The sequence below is a fragment of the Pteronotus mesoamericanus genome, unplaced genomic scaffold, assembly GCF_021234165.1.
Source record: "Pteronotus mesoamericanus isolate MK-2021 breed Mesoamerican mustached bat unplaced genomic scaffold, CSHL_Meso_final contig_52, whole genome shotgun sequence".
Lineage (NCBI taxonomy): Eukaryota > Metazoa > Chordata > Mammalia > Chiroptera > Mormoopidae > Pteronotus > Pteronotus mesoamericanus.
The window spans coordinates 8,796,911-8,823,844 of NW_026555189.1; the positions used below are offsets into that span (position 1 = coordinate 8,796,911).

The 26,934-nt window shown below is 40.1% G+C and overlaps 1 protein-coding gene across 1 annotated transcript; it reads right to left on the reverse strand.

Annotated features, from left to right (window-relative positions):
• Nucleotides 1-569: 569 nt before the first annotated feature.
• Nucleotides 570-5,461, reverse strand: CMTR2 (cap methyltransferase 2). Its single transcript, XM_054579025.1, has 2 exons — nucleotides 5,217-5,461; nucleotides 570-2,880 (listed from the first exon to the last, which is right to left on the reverse strand). The coding sequence occupies exon 2, from the start codon at nucleotides 2,859-2,861 to the stop codon at nucleotides 570-572; it is 2,292 nt and encodes a 763-aa protein (XP_054435000.1). The 5' UTR covers nucleotides 2,862-2,880; nucleotides 5,217-5,461.
• Between the last annotated feature and the right edge of the window lie 21,473 nt (nucleotides 5,462-26,934).

A 26,934-nucleotide genomic window follows, 5' to 3' on the forward strand; every position in this document is an offset into this window, starting at 1 on the left:
TAATATTCATGAAACAGCACAGTAGCTTCATTTGAACCATAAAATTGGGACAATGGCAACAACTGCACACAACAAGAAATCTGGAAAGATGAGTTCCCCAAATCCATAACTGACATGGTTAAAGGAAATCAGTGTTGCTCAGGAGTGACTCACCTCATCAGTTCATTAACAGTATTAGCCATTGACAGGAAATTAGTTGGAAAAAAATCTGAATAAAGGCACTCAATAAAAACCTTAAGCAGATAAAGAAGACCAAACTGCATATGCAAGCATGGACGTGTCCACTCTAAGCACATATACACTTTTCATGTTTGAGGTTGAATATCAACTCTCATAGATTCCACCACAAGGAAAACTCTATGTCTGTATATGAAAACTCTATGATGTATATATCCTAGAGATGGGAACTAGCTGATGGTTTTCCAGAAATAATGACCTGCTAAATGGTGCAGAAGTTGGCCTTTCCCCAAAATGAAAGGTTATAAATTAACAGCAAAGGGATGCAATAACAATGGAAACTATAAGAAGCCATAAAGTTAAATCTCAAAAAGACAAGTTCAACTTCACAACTAAAGGCTGCTGATGATTTCTTCTCTCTCTCCTTGAATAATCAAATGCAAATGCCTTTTAGCAATGGTAGCATTCAAATCCCACAAGAAATCAAGTAGTGTCCCCTTAAGGAGCACTTCCATTGGCACAAACTGTAAAACTTGCTGGGGTACCTCAGAGTTAAGCAAAACACTCAACATTTCATTCACATTCTGCAGATACTGGAAAACTGCATTTGGAAGGTCCTGGTAACCAACACATAGCAGGACTGTACAGGTCTTTAGGGGTACAGAGGATGTGGGACAAGAAAACGTGATGAATCTAAAACAGCTGTGGAGTACAAAGATCAAACCAGCCATAAACCTTGTAAAACAAGAAAGTATAGGCAAAATCATAACATCGCCTATATTAAGCTGCTGTAATGAATGTAGAAGGCAGTCCAAAAATAACTGCTGGTAAGCTGGGTCTCCATCATGAAGCAATGAACTGGTAAAAGTCATGAGTTTGGTTGATTCAAGGAGCTGAACTTCCAATGGTATATGCATTTTGTTATCAGGAAGAGTTGGAAAACCTACAAGCAGGCACTTAATTTGGCTGCTGGGTTGTACAAACTGCTCATCTTGAAGGCACTTGGTGAGGCTAAACAGCTCAGAAAATATCAGTTCTTCAGAAAAAACATGACAAGAAGAACAATGCTGTTTTGGCCGCAACTTGGAATCTGAATCCAAAGCTCCTCCTAGTGATTTTTCAATTGCTTCATTAAGAGCCTTTAAAATTTCACCATCGCAAAAAGGAGAACACTTTACTTTTGGCAGTCTCTTTCCCTCTAAAATATGCCATAAGTGACACTCAAGATTGGAGGCTGTCCCTTCTAAAAGAGAACTTTTCCCAGGATGATATGAAACATGTTCCTCGGCCCAACTATTAAAGTATCCTTTGGCCACCTTATCCTTCCATGAAAGGGTTTCTAGCATTTTCCTTTCATTATAGGTTTTAAAATATCTGTTCCTTTGCCCAAACCATTTTGTATTTGTACTACAACCAATATTAGATTTTTTAACTAGCCAATTATTTCTGGAGAGAGGCTTCAACTGGTACTTCTGCATGAAATGTTCAACAGCACAGTCTCTCAACTTATTCAGCCTTGCTTGTTCCTCTTTTCCCATACACTCAAACAAACGAATGTTCTCAGAAATAGTCTCTAGCTGGTATTTATGAAAGAACACACAACATTCTTCATGTCTTTTAAGAAAAGATTCAGGAATCACATGATGAGGAAAAAGAGCTTTCCTGGTCATTTCACTCCCAAAATTCTGCACCATTTTAGATAACAGAGGATGGATTACCTCTCTCCCCTTATAGTGGAGACACACTACATAGACTTCTGAGTTTCCTGCCTTGCTTGTAGCAGGTTTAAAAACATGGACTTGGTCAAAAGAACAGTTTAGCAGGTACATCAGGTTTATGGAACAATGTTCAAATAAAGTAAACATCTTCAGAACAAAAGAGCCACCATTTCCAAGAGTCATCAGAGCAGTGACTACTTCACAGTAATGCAAAGAAGAGACTAAAGCTTCTTGTTCACCAGGATTTCCTTGGCAGTCAAAACTCCCATCAGCAGTGATTAAGTGAACAGTGGCCATGTTGCTTATGAAATTCTGAAGTCCAGTCAGATATTTCAAGGTCATGATATCACCGGTATTATCTGGACCAAAGTACCAATAATGCAAGGTATTCGCAATAAGTCGGTCATCCATAATCATCATAAGATTGTCATTTGCTTCATGGTATGGATTTAGAGTATTAGCTACCCAACTCCAATCACAAGGGAATCGATGGGATTTTAAGTAGTGATTGAGACTAGCTATAAAAGCTCCAGGAGCTTCACAAAGGTGTAGAGAATTCAGTTTTTCATTCTGAAAAGCTTCCTGTGGAATAACTGGAAAGCTGCACAAAATTTCATGAAACTTACACCATGCTTGAGTACAAAGTTCAGCAGTCATATACTTTCTCACATGAGAAATTATTTTTCCAGCTTTATTAGTAAAAGCAGTGTGCTTATGCCACTCATCCAGTTTCTTATCACTCAGTAGGTTTTTTACCTCATTTAGGGAGTTCTTCAAATCAAGAAATGCATTAAATTCCATGTGGTCACAGGTGAAAATCTCACTGGGATCTGGTAACTGCCACTCATTATTAAGTGGCTTGCCATAAGAAAAGTTCTTGGCAAAGAGTTCAAAAATGTCAGCAACAACATCTGGGCTGAATGTCTCAGTACTTGAACCCAGTGGTGGCTTTCTGCACTTACTCATTTCCAAATTAAATTAAAATCTAGAAAAAGAAAACACATAATTAAATGAATCAAATTTATTAGCGAGTAAAATCTCATCCACAGCAAATCAGATCACACTCAAGACAAACCACATAAAAATGGGAAAGCTAATGTTAACACACTCAGTTATATAATAAGGCAATTTGGAATAAAGAAAGAATAAAGGCTTTGATATCCAGCAGACCTGGGCTCGAATTTCAGCTCAGCCACTTACAGTGTAATAAGTAGCTTTGGGCAAATAACTTTACATCTTTGCTTCTCAGTTTCTTATTTTAAAAAAATTGAGGTATCCTTTTTTTAGAGGAGGAAAAATATGCTACTATATACCAAAAAACCTACAGAATATTCATCAGTGAATGGCAGCTCTTATTACTATAGTAACCTTTCTAGTTTCCCCAGAAAGTCCTCCTCTACCCATGACTGAGACATTACCCACAGAGCCCCAAACACACTTAGACTAAGATTCATCTCCAAACATGATCTCTGATCATTTGATTAAGCTCAAACAAGTGACTTTTAGCCTTTTTTTTGGTTTGTTTGTTTGCTTGCTTGTTTTTTTGTTCCCTCCAAATTTCACTTCCTTCCAGGAGAAGATCCTGCAACTGATCCCAACACTGGTACTGCTACCAGGCCTCTCTACCACTATCCACTTATTCACCAACAAGAATTGTCAAATATTTCCTCTGTCCAGATCTTACTCTTTTGTTAAGACATGCACTTTGGTGGTACCAAATCACATTTGTAAGTCACCAACTAACACTCATCAACATACTATTAACAATGATATACTTGACTAGTTAGTTTCCTTCTGCTCAGTGCTGAAAATGATCTACAGTTCACCCTGCCATGTCTAAACTATTTCAAATTCCTGCCTCATCTGGTCAGTCAGACAGCTCCATGCTCACACTATAAAAGATTATTTCTTCTTGTCACTAAAACTGAACATACTCTGATAGAAGAATTTTAAAATGAAGAATATCATTGAATACACAAATTACAAATAGTCACTCTACATTTTGTGTTCTAACACTGTCTAAGGAACCAAAAACATCAGTCCACCAGAAATGGAACAGGGCATAAGAGAAAGAAGCATAACTTAATGGCATATTGGACAAGTTCTCAATTCCAGCAGATAGAGCAAAGAGTATTACATGATACAGTTGACTCAAACACTGGGTTGGAACTGCACAGGTCCATTTATATGTGGAATTTTTTCCTATAAATACTATAAACATACTTTCTCTTCTTTATGATATTAACATTTTTCTCTAGCTTACTTTATTGTAGAAACACAGTTAAGTAATAGAGAAAATGTGTTAACTGCTTATGTCATCATTAAGACTTCCAGTCAACAGTAGGCTATTAGTAGTTAAGTTTTGAGGGAGTCAAAAGTTTTACACAGGGGTTGGCACCCTAACACCTGTGTTGTTCAAGGGTCAACTGTGCTTGTTAACACAATGTAAAACAATAGATTTAATTCATGAGTGCTGCATTTATTCAGAACATCCAATGCACCCAACACAAGTTTTCAAAATGAATGTAAATTTGTTAAACCTGAAATAACTGACAATCACCATCCCACAAAAAGCCAATGTTTGATCATTAAAATGGGAAATAAAGGTGAGCTAGCTCCACAATAAATAAATAATATCCAGAGGACTGTATTTTTATTAGCATTTACTTTTACTGTTCTTTCGGCAGTGTGTTTACTAATTTATCATTCCGAGGTTAGAACAGTGCCTCGTGCACTGTAAACACTCAATAAGTTATTTACCAAAAAAAGAATGGATATTATATTTAGCACCAAAGGCACTCCTCTGATTAGGTTCTGAATATGAGCCATAACAACGCACTTCAACTTCATTCCAGCACTTCAATGCATGACAAAAAAAAAATGGTTTAAAAAGTATTTAAAAAGTTTCCAGCATATGTTCCTCTCCTCTTTCATTAAGCACTCCATAGAGCTTTGTGGCATCATAATTCTCCTAGAAAGGTATTACCATTCTTATTTTGCAGACTCGAATAGGAAGTCACGTACCCCCTACCCACAGCCACAAAAGAAATACCTGCAAAATTCACGTAAGACAAAACCCACTTGACGGCTGTTACCTCTCCAATTAACACAAAGGAGTTTTAGAAGTGTTTCCGCCAACTCTTTCTGCCAGCAACAATGAAAGTAACAGCTAATGTGCATCCAGCGCTTCAAGATCTTTCAGTTGGTGGAAGCCCCATTTACGAGGCCCGTTCTCTGACCTGGAGGAACAGGTCCCAGCCCCTGCCTCACCCACCGCCCTGTGAAAGGACGACCCGCGCTCGGAACCCGGGCCTGGATTACCTTCGCTCACGCCCACCTCGGACCCCAGAGCCTAGAGAGGCGGTGCTTCACTCGCTCTCCTCACTCGAAGGGGCCATTCTCCACTTCCATTCCTGAGGGTCTACGGCAACCCCCACCGCAGAAGAGTGAGGCGACCCGCCAGAAGACCCAGAAAGAGTCGCAAACCCGTCCTTCGGATACCAGGAGCGGAAGCGTACCTCCAGACGGCGATTGACGGCGGCCGACAGTGGCCGGAGGTCCCTCACAAACACACTGCGCACGCGCCTCGAGGCCGGGAGGACGTCGCGCGTCAACGTTACGCACGCCCGCGATTCTCGCAGTGCTGAGCGCTCTGTTCTCTCTATTTTGCTTCTTCTTGGGGTACTGAAGCTGGGAAGCGCCTGCCTTTCTCTCAGCGTTTAAGGCAACGAAAGCTGCGCGCGCAGACAGAGCGCCTTTGGTTCCGCCCCCTCGGTGGCGGGGTGGAATAGGGCGGGGCAAACTTATCCAGGTCACGCTGGTTCCGCCCCACCTGGACCCTGGACTGGGGAGGCTTAATTGACATACACCTTGCAGAAGGCGAACGTTGAAATGGCCTTACACCTTAATCCAGCAATTCCCACTCCTAACAACTTATCTTTAGTAAACAATTGATACTCACTTTGCACAAAATGTTTATCTCAGCACCTTAATAACAATAAAAAAAATCGGTAATTAAATTCTTTATGGTACATCCATGTAATGGAGTATTGTGCAGCCGTTAATAGGCTATGTGTGTCAACGGTATTGCGTGAAAATAGGAGACTATAGAACTGTGTGTAGAGTTTGAACTATTTTATGTAAGTTTTAAATATGAAAAATACATTTTTTACAAGTCTTACCGGAAGTGCATCAATGGAAGGAAAAAAATATCTTCAAAAGATGGTACTAGGTCATTTGAAACTCCATGTGGAAAAACTTTATTTGGGCTCTTCACATAAACAAAAATACGATTCACTTGGATTGCCAGCCGATATTTCGTAAGTCAAACAATAACTCTTTCAGCAGAAAACATCAGAGAACATCTTTGTGAACTCAAAGTAGGCAAAATGTAACAGGACAGAAAATACTAGTTATAAAAGAAAAATATAAAATTGTACCATATTAAAATTGAGAATGAAAGGCGACCTACAAGCTGGGAGATGATATTTACAATAATGTACCTGTGTATGACAAAAGACTTGTATCCAGAATATATAACTTCTACAAGTGAAAAAACTCCTACAAGAAATATGAATTTTCCCAGTGGGATAATAGGCAAAAGCCTGGTACAAACACTTCAAAAAGATGAGACCCACACAGGAGGCTGATAAAATATGAGAAGATGTTCAACTTCATTAGTCTTTGGGGAAATGTAAACTAAACCCTTAATGAGATACAGTTATATATTAGACTGACTAAAATGAAAAAGATTGAAGATATTAGTGTTGCAGAGTATGAGAAGCAAGCAACTGAAGCTGACTGAGAGAAAAAGATCATCCATGATCTTTTGTTTGTTGCTCTTTTTCCCCCAATTTTTCAAGGTGTAATGTATATACAGTCAAATGCTCAGATCTTAAGTATACTATTCAACCACTTTTGCCCAACAACTTGGAATATTTCAGAAAGGCCCTTGAGCCCCTTCCTAATCTCCCTCCCACAAGAAGCAACCACTGATCTGTTTTCTGTCGCCAGAGTTTAGTTTTACCTATTACAGAATTTTGTATAAATTCAATCATTACAGTTTAATAATTTTTTGTTTCAAGTTCCTTTCCATTCAGTGTAAATAACATATATTTATATGGTAGGGGAAGGAATTTTTTTCCCATTCAACCCTTCTAGGTTCTCATCTGAAACTCTGTAACAAAAGATAAACAAAAGGAAAGCCTACTAACATATTTTACTAACATATAAATTTACTAACATATTTTGTGACATGACAGCCTTACCAAATAAATAAAGACCAAAAACTGAGTGTTTTTATATTAGGTTTAATGAGCAGTGGGAAAATATAACAAGTGGCTATGAACTAAGAGAGGCAAACTGGGGAAACTTGCAAGGCATGCTCATTCAAATTCCTTTTGGAGCTCTTCCATCTTCAGAGAGAAGGATATTCTTTTCCTTCAGGTATAGAGAGAACATATATCACATGAGAGTCTTATGACCTACTTCAGGGCAAGGTCAGAGAGTCCTGCACCTACCATTCCTCAAATTCCTTCAGCTATAAAATATCCAATATGCCAAGGCACCATAATTTGGGGTAGCATGTTCTGAACCCTGTTGATTTTCATCCATGTTGTGTATGTATCTGTAGTGTGTTCCTTTTTATTGCTAAGTTAGTATGTCATTGTATGACTAGACTACGACTTAATTATCTATTTTCCTGTTAGTGACATTTGAGTTCTATTTCCAGTCTGGGCCTCTTATGGATAAACCTGATATGAACCTTCTAGTACAAGACATTTTTGTGAGCATATGTTTTGGTCTTTGTTTGTTTTTTACTCTTGGGTAAATACCTATGTGTGGAATGTCTGTGTCATGGAGTAGATCAGGGTTTCTCAATCTCAGCATTATTGTCTTTTGAGAATCACTGAGGTAGATATATGTGTAACTCTTTAAGAAACCTACAATTTTCCAAAGTGCTTGAACCATTTTACATCCCTACCCACAACATGTAAGAATTCTGGTTGCTTCACATCCTCACCAATTTTGGTGTTATGAACCTTTTTCATTTTAGCTATTGGTGGGAATTGAGTGCTTTCCCCATGATTCTTAATAAAAAGTAACTAAAAATGAAAATCTGTATATATTGTTCTTTTGTGGGACTAAAGGCTAGATGATTGATATGTGATCTCCCTGAACACAATCACTGTGATCCCTGAGGTCTGTAAATATTCCAAACAACAAAGCTTATAGTGAGCCAGTCTTTACTAAAATAATCACGTTAACTATCATTTTGAGTATATAATATGTGCTAAGCACTGAAAACTGCCTCTTAAAAAAAAAAAATTTAATCCTCTCAACAACTCCATGAGGTAGATTCATGTATTGTCCCCATTTTATAAGCAGAGAAATCAAGGATCAAAGTGATTGACCAATTTGCTGAAGGTCATGTAGTCAGTAAGTAGCAAATTAAGGGTTTGGATCTATGTTAGCCTGATTCCATGGCCAATCTGTTCTGCAGGGAATTCCTAGAAATTGCATCCAGTAATTTAAAAACAATTTTGTAGCCCACATTCATGGCCAGAAATACTTACAGAAGGCCAGTAATTTCTTTTTAAAAGATGTTTCATTAACTTAGTCCTCAATGCAGGAGGGTAGATTGTTGCAAAATTTTTTTTAAAAGATGAAATGTTATGAATAAATAAAATCAGCATCTGAAATTTTAAAAAGTTGAAAGAAAATAACCAAGCCCTGTACTAATGTATTTGCAAGTTTTGATAAAAACGTGCAGCTATGTGAATGCTCTTAGTATCAACTTTTACTTATATTTTAAAAAGCTTACATAGCATCTGAGTGGAAGCTAGCTATAATCATTCTTTCCAATTCCTGAATGTTCTTTACACTCAACTGGCATGACAATGAGAACATAAGTAGTATATAGAAGTTAAAACAACCCACTCCTCAGCCTCTGCTCTGATTATATTTCTCTGTCAAAGCAAACAGAAACCAAACAACTTCTGTGGTCATTTATCACCAATCAACTTGCTGAGTCTCTAATTTCATTCTCAGACTGACTCTGTGAAGTGACAATGTACAAATTGTAGTTCCAAAAACCAGAGGGAGTTTTTTTTGAGTGATGGAAATGTTAAATATCTTGACAGGGGATTTAGGTTAGAGATATACGTATACATCAAAACTCACCAAATGATATAATTAAGATTTGAGCATTTCACTAAAAATAAGTTTTACCTTAAAAAAAGAACCCTGAACAAATATTGAACTCTGTCTAAATATATGCATGCTGAAGTGTTTAGAAAAGAAATATATTGACATCTGCACCTTACTTGGGAATGCATCTTACATAAAATGCATTAATGGATGGATTGAGGGCTGGATCAACGATAATGTAAGCAATTGCAAAATGTTCACAATTATAGATTCTAGGTGGTGAACACATGTCTGCTTGCTATGTAATTCAGCTTTTCTCTGAAATTTTTTCATAGTAAAATATTGGGGGAAATAGAAATTCATATCATAAAAGGCAAGAATGGAATCTCTTTCCACTAGAAATTAAATACATACATATATACAATATGTATCTAGTATTTCCCACTAACAAAGGAAATAACATTGGACTTGCTGGAGACCAACCTAAAGTTCTTAGGGCTCATTTAATCCATTTACGTGATTTAGTGAACTCCATCAGGCCTGATTTTGCCCTTTACACAACCCTAAATATTTTCTATTCTTTGTCACTTAGTGTTTCACTTCCTTTCTTCTTGCCTCATGGAATGCACCATTGTTTAAGTGCAGGAAAATAAGAAGACACCGATGTTAAAATTCCAGAAGTCAATGAAGGTTATAAACCTGATAATAATTCTTCCAGTTTCCCTCATGATAATCTTCACTAGATCAAGTTGTCAAAAGCAATGTTATAAAAAGAAAATACAGTACAAATTATAACTAATTTGCTTTTTCTGCTATTGGGTAGAGCAGCTACATTGTGGTTATTTGTAGGAAAGTGCTCGAAAACAGCAGCCTGAAATCTCTTTTCTTACTGTTTAGAAACTGAGTAAAAATTATGAATGCAAATCATTTAATTTTTAAGCATAAATGCAAGAATTCTAAGCATCAGGTCATGAAAGCAGTTTTTGTCTATTTTTGGCCCTGTAATACACAGTTAAACTTCATTCTGCATTTTAATAAACATTCAGGAGTAAAACAAAATATAAAATTTCTTTCTTAGAATTTATTTTCCAGCAATTCATATTTTTTCTTACATAGTTAATCTTAAACAGAGTGAGTCACTTGCTAAATGGGGAAAAGTTTCAAAATGTATTTTTATGTTATGAATATCATTAAAGAATATATTTAAAATAAACTTTTAAACAACATTGATAATACAAGCATTAATAATTCGCTGACCTAAAATATGTTTTTACTTTAAATCACTTCTTTATCTTCTCCCATGTAAAAATGATCGAAATTACTTTTAAAAACTAAGGGTTTAAGAGAGAATGAATATTACTGTGACATGTGCTCAGGATTAAAAAAAAAAAGGTTGGGAAACTCTGACATGTGGAATAGAATACAAGACATGGCCCACACTTGAAGCATTAATCATTTCATTGCAGACACAAGATGTTTAAAAATAAATAAAATTATATAACTAAGTACTATGTTATGTGAAACAAGTTAAGTGTTGTAGGAATCTAAAGAAGGGGAAATTTGTAGAAAAAAATGGGGGGAAGAGACTTTGACTTTTGTCTTAAAAGGTTGCTATTTGGGGAAGGGGAGTAGCAGCCTAGCTCAGGAAAATAACACATGTGGAAAAAACACACAAGAAGAAGAGTAATTGCAGAAGAGGAAAAAAAAATAAGATTAAAATGCTGTATAGGTAGTGTCTTAGTCCCTGTGACAAACTTCCATAGACCGGGCGACTTAAACAACAAAAAGTTGGTTCTCACCATTCTAGAGCCTGAGGAGTCCAAGATCAAGGCGCTGGCAGATTTGGTTCCAGATGAGAGCGCTCTTCATGGCTTGCAGCTGGCCGCCTTCTCACTGTGTGCTCACAAGGCAAACGGAGAGAAAAAGCTCTCGGTCTCTTCTTTTAAGAGCACTAATTCCTTCATGGGGACTCTATTCTTGTGACCTCATATAAACCTAATTATCTCCTAAAGGCCCTTTCTCCAAATACCATCATATTTTGGGTTTAGGGGCTTCAATATATGAATTTTATAAGAACACAATTCAGTCCATAGCAGGAAGTGAACACCAGAGTGCAGAGGGCCATGGAAGCCAGACTAAGGTGCCAGAACCTGCTGCCATAGGAAACGGTCAAGAGGGAAGGAAATAATTAAGTACGGCTTTTACAGAGTTAGGAATGATAGTGGAATTGTCAAGTGGAAATATCCAGGGGTGAGTTGGAAATCAATAAGGGCTTAAGTTTAAGTGAAAAAACTGTAGTAACACTCAACCCTGTGAATATTTAAATAAGCACTTTATTATCATTTATTATTTACAGTCATTATGATACTTAATTTAGAAGGGAAATCAATACCAAAAGTTGTTAAAACGCTAGCCCTGGGGGTTCTTCCTTTTACTAACTCACCTGACACTGACCCCCGCTGAGATCAATAGGGCTTTCTCTTTCTGAATAGCTGAAGCACAATCACCTCTGGCACCTGAGTGCCTGGGTTAAAATCTCCACGTACTAGCTATGTGACCTTGGGCAAGAAAGACCTCCAAGGGTGGCATTGAGAATTCCCAAAGGATTGTAAAGTGCTTAGTGCAGGTTCTTGCATTTAGCCACTATCTGATCAATGTTAGCTGCTCCTGAAAAATGTCTGTTCTTTTCTGGAAGACAGGGTGCTAAATTCAGATGCTCTTTCTGAGATTTCCTTCTTGTACTGTTTCTTTTTATATTCAAAATCCTTAATAGAGCGTGAGAGGAAAAGAGGGAGGGAGACTAAGGAGAAGAAAGCGAGAAAAGAGAAGACAATTGAGACCAAATTATTTTGTATCTGCCACTGAGAAGCTGTCAGATATATCTGCTTTCTGTCTTCAACAATTTGGGCAGGTTTCAAAGGGCAGAAAGAAGACCAGCTGCAAAATAAATGGGCAGGTTTCAAAGAGCAGAAAGAAGACCAGCTGCAAAATAAATGAACACAGGGATCAATGTGGATGCATTTCAAAAACATAATGTGGAATGACAAAGGCAAGGGCAGTTTTTACAGTGCCTTACCATTTATGTAATGATTAAAAACACACGAAACATTTCTGCTTAATGTTTATTGATTCAAATATGGTAAAAATATAAAAACATGAATGAGGGAAACACACACTAACTTCCAGAGTGATAACCCCTGGGGAGTTAGAGGAGGCTGGGAAGAAGCATGAAAGAGACATCAACTGCATCTATAATGTCTTTATTCTTTTTATTAAGCTCTGAAGCAATGGCAAAATATTAGCACTTTTAAAATCTAGGTAGTGGATACATGAGTGTTATATTGTCCTCTTTTTTGAATGTTTGAAATTTTTCCTTAAAATTTTAAACATGAAAAGGAGAACTGTCTGCCTCATTCTTCAATCTGTTCAAACTCCCATATACTTTAGAAATCGACTTTGTTTGGTTAAATCACATGTATGATTTTCAGGAATGAATATGCTTCTCAGATTAAATTTGAAAAGAGTATAATGAAACTATTGAAACTAGGTTATGTATTGTGCTATGTTTATAGACTTCAAATTCAGACATCTGAGTTGAATTACAGATATTACCCTACTATTAGGTTTTTATTTATTTTATTAATAATTGGTAGTAATAGCACATTACATTTGGGGGTGCTATGTAGCTAACAAATTGCTTGTGTACACTTTAAAATAGCTTGTATGTACCTTAAGATCACCAATAGGTTTTATCTCAGGGCAAACTCCAACTGATTGATGGTGGCTGCCCAGAGGGCTCTGTTGAAACAGTTGTAAACCACATCCAGCTCCTCAGGGAGGGCAATGATCGCCTCGGGAGGCATGTCAAGGGCAGCGTGGTGAAATGGTGTCCTACATGTCTCATTGATATTCCGTGCACTTTCTTGATTCTCCTCTGCCTCTCTCACTGCTTCTTCTCCATCTCTCTTCACCTACCCCTTCTATCTTGGTATTTACAAGAGCTCCTCCTCCCTGATTCCCTTTGATCTTTCCTCATGCTGCAGCAATCCCTGACTGACGGCATCCTTACCCACAGCAACCCTACATGCTGACAAGTCCCTCCTCTTGTTTTCTGTGAAGGCTTTCTGCCCCATCTGGGCCAGGTAAGACACCCCTCTTCCTCCCCATGGAATGCACATACAGAATTTATCTCTAAGTATCTCAACTATTTGTTTACCCATCTATCTCTGCTGTGGGCTTTGAAAGGATGAGGCTGGATCTTATTGGTCTCTGCACTCCCAGCTTCTGGCACACAGTACGCAATCAATAAATGTTTGTTAAATGAAAGTGATTTAATGAATGGTGTTCTTATATTGCAGGAAAGGAAACAGACTCAGAAGTTGGGATTTTTCTCAAGGTCATCCTTCCTCTGAAATCTGCCTGTTTCTCTTCTAGACCAAGATTGACAGACATTTTCTATAAAAGGGCCAGATAGTAAATATTTTCAGCTTTGTGGGCCATAAAGTCTCTGTCATGACCACTCAGCTCTAATATTGCAGATGGAAAATACCAATAGACATAGTTGTATTGAGATAGAACATATTACTAATCAGCAGTGGGCTGGATTTGGCTTATGGGCCCTAACTTTGGACCTTGCTGTAGAAGATGGTAAAGAGACGCTCCTACATGTCTAGTTTCCTCATGGAACATCCTCTTTGCCTCAACCCAAATCTCAGAATCCTGATTCCAATGTTTCTACAGTCCTTGTTGGGGTTATACTGACAATCCTCTCATAATTCCAAAGCCCAGAGTTGAGAAAGATTCATGAAAACACTGGCTTCAAAGGTGAGACCAGAAAAGATAAGAAGAGTTTGTTGACGTAGCTCTTAAGAGACCTAGAGGAATTTAAGCCCAGCTTATCCACATCCTCTTTGATCACCCATTTTGAATACTCTCAACATTTTTAAAAGAAAAAGAGGTTAGCCCTGGCTGGCAGCTAAATTGGTTAGAGCGTCATCCTGATAAGCCAAGTTGCAGGTTTAATCCCTGGTCAGGGCACATGTAAGAATCAATCAATGAATGTCTCTCTCTTTCTTCCTCTCTCCTCTAAAGTTAATAAATAAAAAATTTTAATTAAAAGAAAAGAGGTCTATTTCTTGGGTGTAGTGAACAAAATAAGTGGAACAAATAACTCCCTTTCATTCCACCACTCCCTTTCTCTTTCCAAATGACTAGTCACTTTCTCTTTCCCAGAAACAATTCGAAACTTCTTCCACTCTTCCCGTATTTTCTCTCCTGTTGTCCTCACTCATTGTCAGGAGATGACCTCACCTCCTCCTTCACAAAGGAAATGAAAGCTGTCAGAAGAGAACTTCAGAATTCTCCCACTCATCACTAATTTATCTGCATCTATACCCACTCTCTTATTCTTCCTGTCATAATTTGGAATAAGCATCTAAGACGAATTCCTCCTTCTACTCTCTGTGTCCCAGGTCTTTCAACTTTCTCAGGGAAACTGATTCCATAAATTCTCTCTCTCTCTCTCTCTCTCTCTCTCTCATTCTCTCTCTCCCCCCCCCCCCGCCAAAGGATCCCAAACTTCATCCCAAAGACACAGCAGAGCCTCTCCTCCCCTCCTCTCCTGGTAACTTTCCATCAACATTTAGATATTCATGCTCTACCGTCTTAAAAATAAGTCCCTCAAACCTATGTCCTTCTCCAATCATTGCTCTATCATTCCCCTACCTCCTTCATAGCCAAAATTCTTGGAAGAGTTGTGTGATTATGGTTTCTATTTCATTAACTCTCAGTAATTCTTCAAATCATTAAAAATTTGCTTCTCCATTACATCCTTGAAACTCTCTCATAGGACATGCCCAAATAACTTCCTTTGTTGTTACATCCAACCCAGAATTTTTTGCCCTATTTTTACTGAATTCCTGGCACTATTCAACCCTGTGATTGTCCTTGAAACATTCTCTTCCCATGACTTTGGTGACAAAGTGATCTCCCATGGTTATTCTTTCCTAAAGCTTCTTTGTAGGTACCCAGTATCTCTGTCTATTTATTAACTACTGGTGCCCTCAGAGACCTCTCCTAAGCCCTGTGCTCTTTCCAGTCTGCTTGCTCCCCCTAGGTTATCTTGTCCAATCTCCAAGCAATCTTAAGTATGTTGATAATTCCCAGTTCACTTGTCCAACCCAAAGCTCACTACTGAGGTAGAGCTGGCTGGCCAACTGCCTGATAGAATTAGAAATTATCTCTCTTTTCTTTTATTCGCCACATCCAGTTCCATCTTCAAGAAACATTATCTTAACCTCACAGTCAACTGCCATCCCTTTTCTTTGCCACATTTGCGATTCTACCCAGTTCTTCCTTCTTTTTTATTTTTTCTGCTTTGATAGAAAGAGAATGGATTTTCATTGGCAACATTCTAACCTTATTTATGAGACTTACTTTTTCCCCTCCAGTTGCATTTTTGAGGCCTAGGAGTTGCATTCTACCCACTTTCCTGTAGCCTGAGGGCAGGAACTTGAAAAGAGCTTGGCAAACTTCCTGCAGCCTTTGATATGGGACTGGGTTTACCCTTTCTTCTAAGACTGTAAATGTCCAGATCGGGGTGTCTGCTTCTCCAAAGGGGAGGGGTGGATATCCTCAGCCTTCGACTCAATCCTCTGACTCAGCACGGATTCCTGGCAGAGGATGAAGGGAGGGGATGTGGTTTTTCCTGTCTCAGCAGTGATACCGAAAAGGTAAGTAGGAACTTCTGCTACTGGAAGGACATTTCCCTGACTTTCCTCTAAGCTGCCTATACCCAACTTTATCACCTTCTACCTAAATCAGGGGCATTGGTGAGAATTCTCAAGGTATTGTAACAGGGCACAGCCAGAGCCCCCCCAAAAGGTATTTGTAATGGGGTCCAGAGGTTGGGGTGTCCAAGAAAAATATATTCTCCCCACCCCAGGGCAGGCTACCATGGGGGATGGAAGCCTTGAGCAAGGCCATTGAGAGTCATTTTTGTATGTCAATAACAGGATAGCTTCATTCCTTATTTGCAAAAAGGGTTATTTTGCATATCACCAAAGCTAATCAGGAAGGTTTAAAAGACTTAATACAGAATGTAACTGGGAGGGAAAGAGGAGAGACAGGGGCTTGCAGGAGAGACAGAGACACAGACTCTGGGGACCAGTGTGAAGACCACATGGGAAGAAAGAGGGGAGAAAGGACTCTTGCTATTGGGCCATGAGAAGGTACCACATGGCTATGGATTAAGAGCTGGAGATCGCGGCGACGCAGTGGATGGTGCTGAGACCCGCGAGAGGCCTGCCTAGCCGAGCCCTGGACTTCTGTTCTTTTTCTTCTGAAGGACGGTACCCCTAACTGGCCTGACTGGCCTAACTGGGCAAATGGGGGGAAGGCAGGACGGTGTGTATGATGGTGATTGTGTTAAAGGGATTTTGAGGTTTAAGGGTGACATTTAGCCATTAATCAAACCTGTATAACTTTTGAATAAATAGTTCCTTTCCTTTTCACCAAACTCTGCCATTCAGAGCCATAATTCCAAGGGCGGCAGGCAAAGGACCTACAACCGAGGGACCCCAGGGAAGGGAGGAGTCATTGTTTTGGAAATAGCATCTGGGAACCCCCACCCCACCATGGGTCCATTTGTTCGGTAACAGTATTGCAACTCACTTTCCTCCCTTGTGTCACTCCTAGGGGAAAGGAATGATGTAGGAGCAGCACTAAGTCACTCCAAAATCTTCTGTGTGTCTTTTCAGTTTAAAGCACAAAAAGACATCTTCCCTTGGTTGGTTGTTACTGGTGATTATTTTTAACAGCTTTGTTTCACTGAGTGATGGGGGAGGGTGCTTCTGGAAACAGAAAGTGTTTTTTAATTGTGAGGAGACTAGTAATTTCACCCTACCATCCTTAGGGACAGGGATGGGGTAGGGGCGGGAGAGATGAAATGCGGTGACTCAGGTAGACCCCAGCCTCATGGCAGGGCAAGCCCGTTTCAGGGAACCTGGTCTTTCTTGGAAGGGGTATCTGGTGACCATACTTCTCATTTACTCTTTCTGATGCCCTTTGTTTTCTCAGCAAGGAGTAGTGTCACCCTTGACAGAGAAAGCGCTTTTGTAATACTTGACTTTAGGATAGCAAGATGAAAGGAAACTCAGAAAGCTGCTCCCCACTCAGCAGCCAGGCTCAGGGAGGAAGCTGATCAGTGCGAACAGACAAAAAGGTGGGCAGGCTCAGCCCCTGATGCCATAATAAAGACCCAGCCTGGCAAAGGGAGAAAGGTAGGAAGTCTGGGCTTGGGTGTGGTCTTGGGATGGAGCGGTGAAAAGAAGGAGGTGAGGTGGGTGGGAGATCCATAAATCCAGCATCTCCCACCACCACACGAGGGCCGCCGCATCCCCAAGGAGAAATGAAAACAGGATAACTGAACATTCAAACTTGGAATTAATGAGCGAATCTTGTCAAACCTCTGACACCGTGGGCTCTGGCCTCAGACGGCAGAGCCTTTGAAGCAGCCATGACTATCTGCACACCCTTCATCTGCGCCCGCGTCTGGGATGGATTGCCACCTGCGTGGCGCCCTGGCATTTCCACGCACACAATAATTGGCTGCAGAAGGTTGCTGGATACCTTTGTGTTAAGGGAACTGCAAAAACAAGTTCTTTTCTATCATCTCAAATATTTTTTGATATTTTGAATCTAAGAGCACAAATTCCATTTTTTATTTCTCTGTGATATGAAATCGTTCTTTATTATAAAACCAAAATGGATAAAGTGGAAATAGCTCTCTACATTTAGTAGTTAAACAACCATTTGCTTCAAAGAGATTTTTGGATATTTTATGTTTATCTCTATATCATTCCTTTAAGAGGCACAGAATTCTCCAAACTTCTTTGAAGAAGAAACTGAGGCACCAATAACCCAGTGTATAGGGTTAGCAGAACTATGAAAAGCTCAGTAACAGTAGCTACACTTTATTGATATTGCTAATATTCGTTAATTAATTAATATTAATATAGTTAAAATGAGTGCCAACACTGGATTATTCATTTAGTCCTCACAACAACCATATTATTACTATTAGGTCAGTTTTACAGTAGAGAATGTGACTTGAATAGGTCCAGCAATGCCCTCGCTGGTGTGGCTCAGTGGACTAAGTGCCGGCTTATGAACCAAATGGTTGCTGGTTCGATTCCCAGTCAGGGCACATGCCTGGGTTGCAGGCCACACCCCCACTGGGGAGCACGCAAGAGGCAACCACACATTGATGTTTCTCTCCCTTTCTTCCTCTCTGCTCCTCTCTCAAAAAATAAATAAATAAAATCTTTAAAAAAGAAATAGGTGCAGTAACTTGCACAAAACCACACAATCTGTCACCTGGTGAAGTCAGAACAAAACAAAGGTTATCTGACCTCAGCCTCTCTAAACATGAGGTGTCTATATTAGTCATATATTACTGCATAACTAACTACCCCCAGAATTTAGTAGCTTAGGGGTGGGACTTCTGGAGTGATAGACTCAAATGCAGTGGTTTCAAACATCGTCTGTTATCCTGAAGTTTGTGTGAGTCGGAAGTCAGCACAGCTCTGGGTCCCTCACAAGGCTAAGATCGAGGTGTCAACCAGGGCTGCAGCCATCTCAAGGCCTGACTGGGAAAGGATATACTTTCAAGCTCACTCCCGCGGTTGCTGGCAGGGTGTGGGTCCCTGCTGACACTTAGCCAGACACCACCCTCCGTTCCTGGACACTGAGACCTCTCCATGGGGCCCAACACGGCAGCTTGCTTCATTACAGCACATGAACAAGAAGAACCAGAGTGAAAGAGTTTAGGCAAGATAGAAGTTCCGATCTTTTGTAACCTAATTTTGTAACTCATCAGAAGGAAGAGTCAGTAGAACCAGCCCACACTCAAGGGGATTATACAGAGGTGTGGGTACCAGGACATGGCCATCACAGGGAGCCATTTCAGGAGCTGCCTAGCACAGTGTCCTCCTCAGGTAACTGCCGCAACTCAACACCGCTCAGAGGGGCAGGCGAAACAGCATAATGGATCACGTGACTGTAATCTCCCAGCCACTTCTGACTGGAAGTGGGCACCTGGCCCAAACCTGGCCAAGTAGATTCTCTCCCCTGGGAATTCCAAATTGCAATCCAGAGACCGATGTTGGTTTCTGCTAGAGGCTTGAAATGAAATGATATTAATCAGGAATTAGCCATTTTCTGTTATGCTCAAAGAAAAGGCAGGTATGAGCAGGCAGGGAGAGAGGATGCTTCCTCCCCTGGATTTGGAGGGTACAATAAAAACTAGGTTTCTGTCACTTTCAACCAGGGGTGATAATCATAATATTTAACAACAAATAAGGTCCAAACACCAACCAATCAGGAGGGAACTCACCATAAACATCTGGTGCAGCCCCACTGCTGGACGCTGGGTACCCACTAACTATTTGCCACAGGAAGCACTGTTTTCTCTCCTTGACCACACTGCTGCCCTCAGAGATTTAGGCTGGGGGGAGGCCTGACCAAAGAGCCTCAGTGGGCATCACAGTGGCTGCCTAGCACAGAAACCTCAGTGTGATCACAGACTCCCTCCATAGTCCACTGGGGAGTTGAGTATCTCTGCCAGACAAGTCACATGAATTTCTGTGATAATGTCAAGTGCATTCACTGTGGTCCCTGGGAGAACACACACAAGCGACCTACCTATACCAGGATGAAAAGCCTCCGTCTGATCTGTATCAGAAAGGGCTGCAAAGACCCGCCACTGGGTAATGGGGTTTGGAGAACTAGGCACTTCCTCTAAAAGAGGACGATGAAACTCCTTGATGTTCAGAGACTGCAAAGCCCTTCACCATATGTGCAGTGTCCCGGGGATTCACAGGTGTGTATCTAATGTCAGATACTTCAATGACATGACCAAGTAAATCAAATCATAACGGCCAAGAGTCAGGGTTTGGGAAACAGGCCACTTTTTAATTGTTTTAAATTAAATCAACTGAGAGTCAATAAAATCAGTGAGTACTCACACAGCCTAACTCTGCTCCGGAACAAGAAGTTGACTGCATGTCTCTAATCTGAGAACAATTTCTACACTGACTCCCCACTCCCCGCAAATTTCCTTCTTCATTAGGAATAAATGTTGGTGAGTGTCATCTGAAAGTGAGGAATTGATCATTGAAGAAAGTTTCACTCTGAACATTAAACCTAAATCTGGTTTCCTCTTGAGATCTCCTTTCCAGTTAAACCCTTGCATGACAGCTCACAATTTTTATACTCACAATTTATACTCACAAAGAGAGATTTATCTCCCTGTCTCACAATTGAATATAGTGTGCATATTTCCTTTCTAAGAAAATAAGGTTTACTTCCATGCACTGAGGTTGAGTTCAATATTCATAATTATAAATCATAACTCAGTATAAGTTTTCCCTGAATCAGGAATTTTGCCCCAGAAGACATTTTGGATTAAGATATACAATATATGTTATTTTTATAATTAAACAAAGGAGGAAAAATGTATATGCAATTGTAATTCTTTTTTCAAAGCCTTAAATGAATTAATTGCAAGATACTATCCTGGGTTACCAATTGTTCCTGCAGCAACCATATGGTTGTATGTAGAGGTATCCTTTGGAAATTAAATTGATCTTTCTCAATAAGAATCCTTAACATTTATTGAGTGCTCACTATGTGCCAGGTACCATACTAAATACTCTATATACATTATCCCATTTTATCCTCCCAATAACTATTATTATCCCCATTTTACAGAAGAGGAAATTGAGTCAGAAAGGTTCAGAAATTTGACCAAAGGTGCACATTTAGTAAGTGGGACAGCAGGGATTTGGAACAAGGTCTATTTTATTCCAGTATGTAAACTACCATAGCTATCCCTGAACTAGAGACTCTAAAAGTGAATGTCTTAAGCATTCAAAAATACAATTTGTAACCTTCCAAATAGTCTCACCCAGCATTCCCCCCTCCTTCAATTAGTCTTTGTATAACTTCAAGTAGTGTATCCAATAGCCACTGCTGCATAGTAAACACTCCCCAAACTAAGCAACATTAAACAGAAAGCACTTGTTATTGCTCACAAAGCTACACAGGTCAGCTGAGCAGATCTTCTGGCCTCTGCTGGAGTTACCCACATAGCTGAGGTCTGTGTGGTTCTCTTCCTCCAGCACGTTAGCCTAGCCCTCTTCAAATGTAGCAGCAGGGTTTCAAAGACAAATAAGACACTGAAGAAGAGTAGGAGACCCCCAAAGGCCCAGGCGTGATGCCACATTCTATTGGCCAAAGTAGAACACAAAGGCCAGCTTGGGCTCAGAGAGAGCAGGGACTAGAACTTCTCATTGCAAAGGGTGTGGGTACAGGGAGTCATTAATGAGTGCCATCAATGTAATCAACCCTCCACAATGAGTAGCTATGAAAATAGCAAATCTCCTATTTTGACAGCAAAAGCAGTATTGGTTGGATGCAGATTATGTGTGGACTCTGTCGCAACTGCTCCATTACCATCTTCCCTTATAGGCGTGGAAGCTGAAGCTTAAGGAGATGAAGAAACTTGTCTACAGTCCAACCTTCTGCACAAAGAATGTAATCTTAGCTTTCAGTGGCTCAGTCCAATCAACAGGACCCTGAGTCAGGGACTCTGGTGCCTTCTTTTCTTAAAAAGCACAACGATTGATGTATACCCACCTGGTCACAACTGTGTATTTCAAGGGGTTTGCCCTTTAATTTTTCACCCTTTCAGAGGAGGGCCTCGTGAAATTCATGGTGCTCTGGAGTCCACAACTGAGAACAGGTATCTTCTCAGTTTATTGCTTTGGCAGCTTTTGCTCTGATTGCAAAGTGAGGGTGGTTCTCTGGTGATATAATACTTTCCTCTAGAATGATCAACAAGAAAAGTCTCTGCTATTGGCTTTCATGTCCTATAGGTATACCAGAGGAAAGAACAATGGCAAGGGATTAGGCACCTCTCGAGGCCTCTGTTTCTTCATCCTCAAATGACAAATATTTAACCTGACTCTGTCTCTCTCGTAGGATATTTTGGACGACCCCAGGAACCAGAGGGTATGAGCATGCTTTACAAAGTGAAAGGTGAGAACTGAGGATATGAGGCAGAGCAGAGGATGCGAGGAAGCAGAATAATACAGGAGACGAGAGAAAAGAGGGAAGAACAGGACTCCGGAGAAGAGAAAAGGTGGAGTTCTCTACCCAGAACTTTCCCAGGTAGGCACCCTTTTAAGCTACATAAATTTTCCCAGAACCCTGTTTGAAAAGCAGGCAGCCCCTCACTCACAATTAACACATTGGCTACACTGCCCCCTGCTGACAATAATGTGTAAGCACACAGTCACTGAACAGCCAGCGAAAAACAATTAACTTGGGTTTCAGAGACCACAAGACCACATATGTATCAAGGAACCTATGAGGACTTTCTACCTTCCCAGCCCCAAGGTTGCTTACTAGGCCTAATTCATCATCCCCCCACCCCACCGTTCACTTTTCCTTTTTCCCAGGGATGCAGAGAATCGGAGTCTGTTCCTTTCCCGCAGGCACTGGTACCATTCATCCATTCTCTAAGCTATGGCTGTGACAAGGGCCCTGTCTTCCCAGCTTTTCCATTTTTTTGCAAAGACAAAACGCAAGGGTTATATTTTTTTTTCCAGAATGTTATTACCAGTCACCATGGGAAAGTTGTAGGGGAGGAGAGAGAGAAGCAATGTAGCAAAAATTTCAACCCCATTACAAAAACTGAAGTGACTTGCCCAAGGTCACAGAGTTAGTAACAAGAGGACTGAGATTTGAACATGTGCTTTCTGGTCCCAACACCCACCTGCTTAACCATTAGGCATCCTGGCTCTCACTATACATAGTAAGAGTGATCTTTGTGCCCTATGGACTCTGGGAATTAATTTGACTTTTAATCCCCTCTCTGCCTCTCTGTCATTTGCAATCTGTGTGAAGTTGGATCCTAAAATTATCAAAGCTCAGTTTCCTGATCTGAAAAATAGGAAGAATAGATCATTATGACAATTAAATAAAATGATGAATAGAAAGCACATCACACAGAACCCGGCAACACTTAGTAAATGATAACAACTCATTTATTTTTATATTTTTCAACTGTACTGAATTCATTTGTTGTTGGAAAAAACAAATGAATTTCTGTTGCTATCACCAATGGACTATTTCTCAGCTAGATAAGCCCTTTATTTTTTAGTTTTTGAAGATTTTATTTATTTACTTTTACAGAAAAGGGAAGGGAGGGAGAAAGAAAGGGAGAGAAACATCAATGTTCCAGAGATGCATCGATCATTTGCCTCTCACAAGCCCCCAACTGGGGACCTGGCCCACAACACAGTCAAATGCTCTGACTGGGAATCAAACTGGCGCCCTTTCAGTTCACAGGCCAGGCTCAATCCACTGAGCCACACTAGCCAGGGCGCTAGAGAAGCCCTTTAAAAATCATATCAAATCATGTGGCTTCCCTGCTGAAGGCTTCCCAATGGTTTCCCATTGCACAAAGAATGAAATCCAAAACACTTGCCATGAGTTGCAAAGCCATACATGATACGGCCACTGCTCATCTCTCCCACCTTAGGTCTTTCCTGCCCCTTCCTCACTGTGACCCAGTTGTACTCACCTTCTTTCTGCTCTTGAATAGGGTAGAAAGAACAACTCATTCTCACCTTGTGGTATTTGCCAGAGAAGCAGCCAGAAATCGCTTAATGTTGAATTTTGCAAAGCTGACTCCTTCTTCTCATTCAGATCTCAATTTAAATATTCACTCTAGAGGCACGTTTCCTTATTTCACATCTGTCCCTCCCCTCTCTCAGTTAGTTTCATCACCTTGTTTTATCTTCTTCCCAGTATTCACCACTATCTGAAACTATCTTGCTCATATATTTCTTTGCTTGGTTTTCTCTACGTGTCGTTCCATCAAAATGTAAACTACGTAACAGCAGAGAGTGTAGTTAGGAGGACCTTTCTGTTTTATTTACTGCTGTGGCCCTGGAGTAACATGAGTTCAGTGCCTGGCATCTAGTAGATCTTAAGACATAGAGATTGGATTAATGAATAAATGAAGGAACTCAATGAATCCAAGACTCATTTATAAAACAAGATTATTTGGATTTAGTGATATCAAAAGTTCTTTCCAGCTCTAAAATTCTAAGAACCTTGGGACATCTTGGGATACTGAACCAGTGTGGACAAGAGAGAGAAGGCTATCTGGATTGTGGAATTCTGGACGATGATGTTGATAACTGAGATTTGCCCAATCATGGGAGCAAAGCTTTACTCATCTTCCCCATCACTCAAAAAGACACATTATGTCCAAATACCTCCCCAAACTTCCCTCACTGCTGTAATATTCCACAACCCTCTCTTAGGTTTAGATTTCTTATCTCTGAAGTCTCCATAATCACATCTCAAAACAAGCAAAAGGGCACTATCGGCAGAGTTGTGGTTGACATTGGCTGATGTGACTTTTGCCTCTAATCCAGAGACATTTGCTGACTTTCAGAGTTCCCATTTTATAAGTATTTCCTCTTGAGACTGTTCCTCCTTATACCACCCATGAACAATAAAAACACTTTCTCGCTGGACCTAGGCTTTATTCAACATCTAATTAATTAATTTAACAAACATGTAAGAATTTAGCACCTACATGTACAGTCAAAGGGAGATCAAAAGAGATGCCAATACCTACTCTCGTGGACTATCAATCAATCAAATACCAAAATTATGTAAGTGCTACTTGTCAACTGTGATTAAGATGATGGCAAAATAGTCTCAGGAATCCTGTTTAATGGGTAAAAGAATGCAGACTGAGAGCAAAACAGTACTTACTGATGAAGAACAATGGGTAAGAAATACTAACACACAACATTAAAGTAGAGTTCAGAACAGCTTTCCACAACAGCTTTCAAGCCACCCTCTCCTGAGTCTTTGCTTGTTTACGGGGTTCTAATTAGCACTTTGATTAGAATTTGAGAAACCATGGGGAGCTGAGCCTGTCATTTCTACACAAGGAAAACTGGCTTCCTTAAAATCCTGATGTCACCAGGTGCTGGTCTCCCATGCAAGCATAATTTGTGCTCATCTCTGGGAAAAGCAGGGCCAAGTTGGCAAAAACAGAAAAGAAGAACAGAAAGAGACAAGAGAGGCCTCAGGCAACACACAAGGCCCCACAACAGGCCGTTGTGAAAGGGGGCGAGTACATCAGTTCCAATAGCAGATGAGCCTCGTGTTATTTTTCTTTGCTCATCTGACCAGGTACTCCATAAATGTCAGACAGAGGATGAGAAGAAGTAAACACGTTATTATGAAAAAAGAAGGGAGCCATCTGGTTCACGTCAGATGTCTGGACTGTAAAATATTGCAATGCCCAGGTGACCTTGGGGAAGCTCGCACTGGTATAATATCAGCCATTTATGTAGATATATTAAACTCTCTGGTTGGAGCGAGAGAGTGTGTTTATGTGGATTGCAAATAGAGGTGCTCTTTGCACATGGGTGCCTCTTCCTGCTCTCTTGAGTTGGCTCTGTTCTCTTTGCTAGATTTGTTCTAAGCCAACATATAGGCATGTGGAAGGTATGTTTTATGGCAGGAGGGCCTGCTGTGCTTGGAATTCCCTCAGAACACAAGGGAAGCATTTCTCCAGATGGTAGGGTGCTTGGGGTTCAGAGAGGAATGTGTTTTGGGGCCTCAGCAAGTCTTGGTTGTCACTGTTGGCCAGTCACCCACATTGAGCCTCCTGGGCAGTTGCGTACTCTGATGACCCACCCGAACTCTGGGCCCCAGAGCTGTGAAAAAGGAAACACAATGCTGTGGAACAGGTCTAAATTATTCACTTCCCATACCTATACATCTGAAGGAGAAGTTTTTATCAAAAATCTCTGAAGTCAGAAAGGTCTAGATTTAAATCACATCTCTATCCCTATGTAACTGCGTGACCTTGAGCAAGTAATACAATCTTCTTGAGAATCCACTTATTTATCTGAAAATAACCTCTTATGAACAGGGTTATTACAAGGGTTGAAAGAGATAATACATGCAAAGTGCTCAGGACAGTGGCTGACTGTTAGCAAGGGCTATCATTGTTGCACACAATTATGCCTCGATACATGCAATCCTAAAGCCGAAGAATGTTTGTCAGGGTAGGAAAGAGTAGAAAGTAAGCATAAACTAGCCAAATCAAGAAGTTTTAGGGTGCTTTTTCTTACATACCAAGTCCATTTCACAGGGAGAAATCAGCACTGTGGACAGCTCTACCGATGGCAGAGGATGATCTTAATCAGTGTTTTTAAAACTGTATGTCAATGCAAAGTGAACATTAGAGGATTGTGATCAGCATTTAAAAGAGAAAATAAAAGAAAAATTGAATAAAAAATGCACAGTGTATTTTCACATAGTCAGTGTAAGTATTGTTTCATGAACCATATGCATGTGTGTATGTGTGTACTGAGATTTGATAGATAAATAGATAGATATAAATCAAACGTTGGAAAACCACTGATCTTTTAAGTCACTTTTCTCTAGAAAAATCTTTTCTTAAACTATTTCTGGCTTGACTGACTATCAGTTTCTCTTTTATTGGAGTTACATATGCCATTTCTCCTGATCTAGCACAATGAATAAAGCGTCCTCAGTGGTCCAGCAAGCTGCACTTCTGGGAAACTTAAACTAGCATTCAAAAAAATATATATATCGAGTCAAAAATTCAGTCAGACATCTGGGGTTTGATGCACTTGACACTAGACAATCAACTGAACTACTTTTCCCCCAGGCTGATAAATTGGGGGCCATTACCTAAAGGTTGGCTCATTTTTTAGGCATCAGTAGGCGTGCTTATGAACTGGGAGGCCTCCACAGATTCATCTGC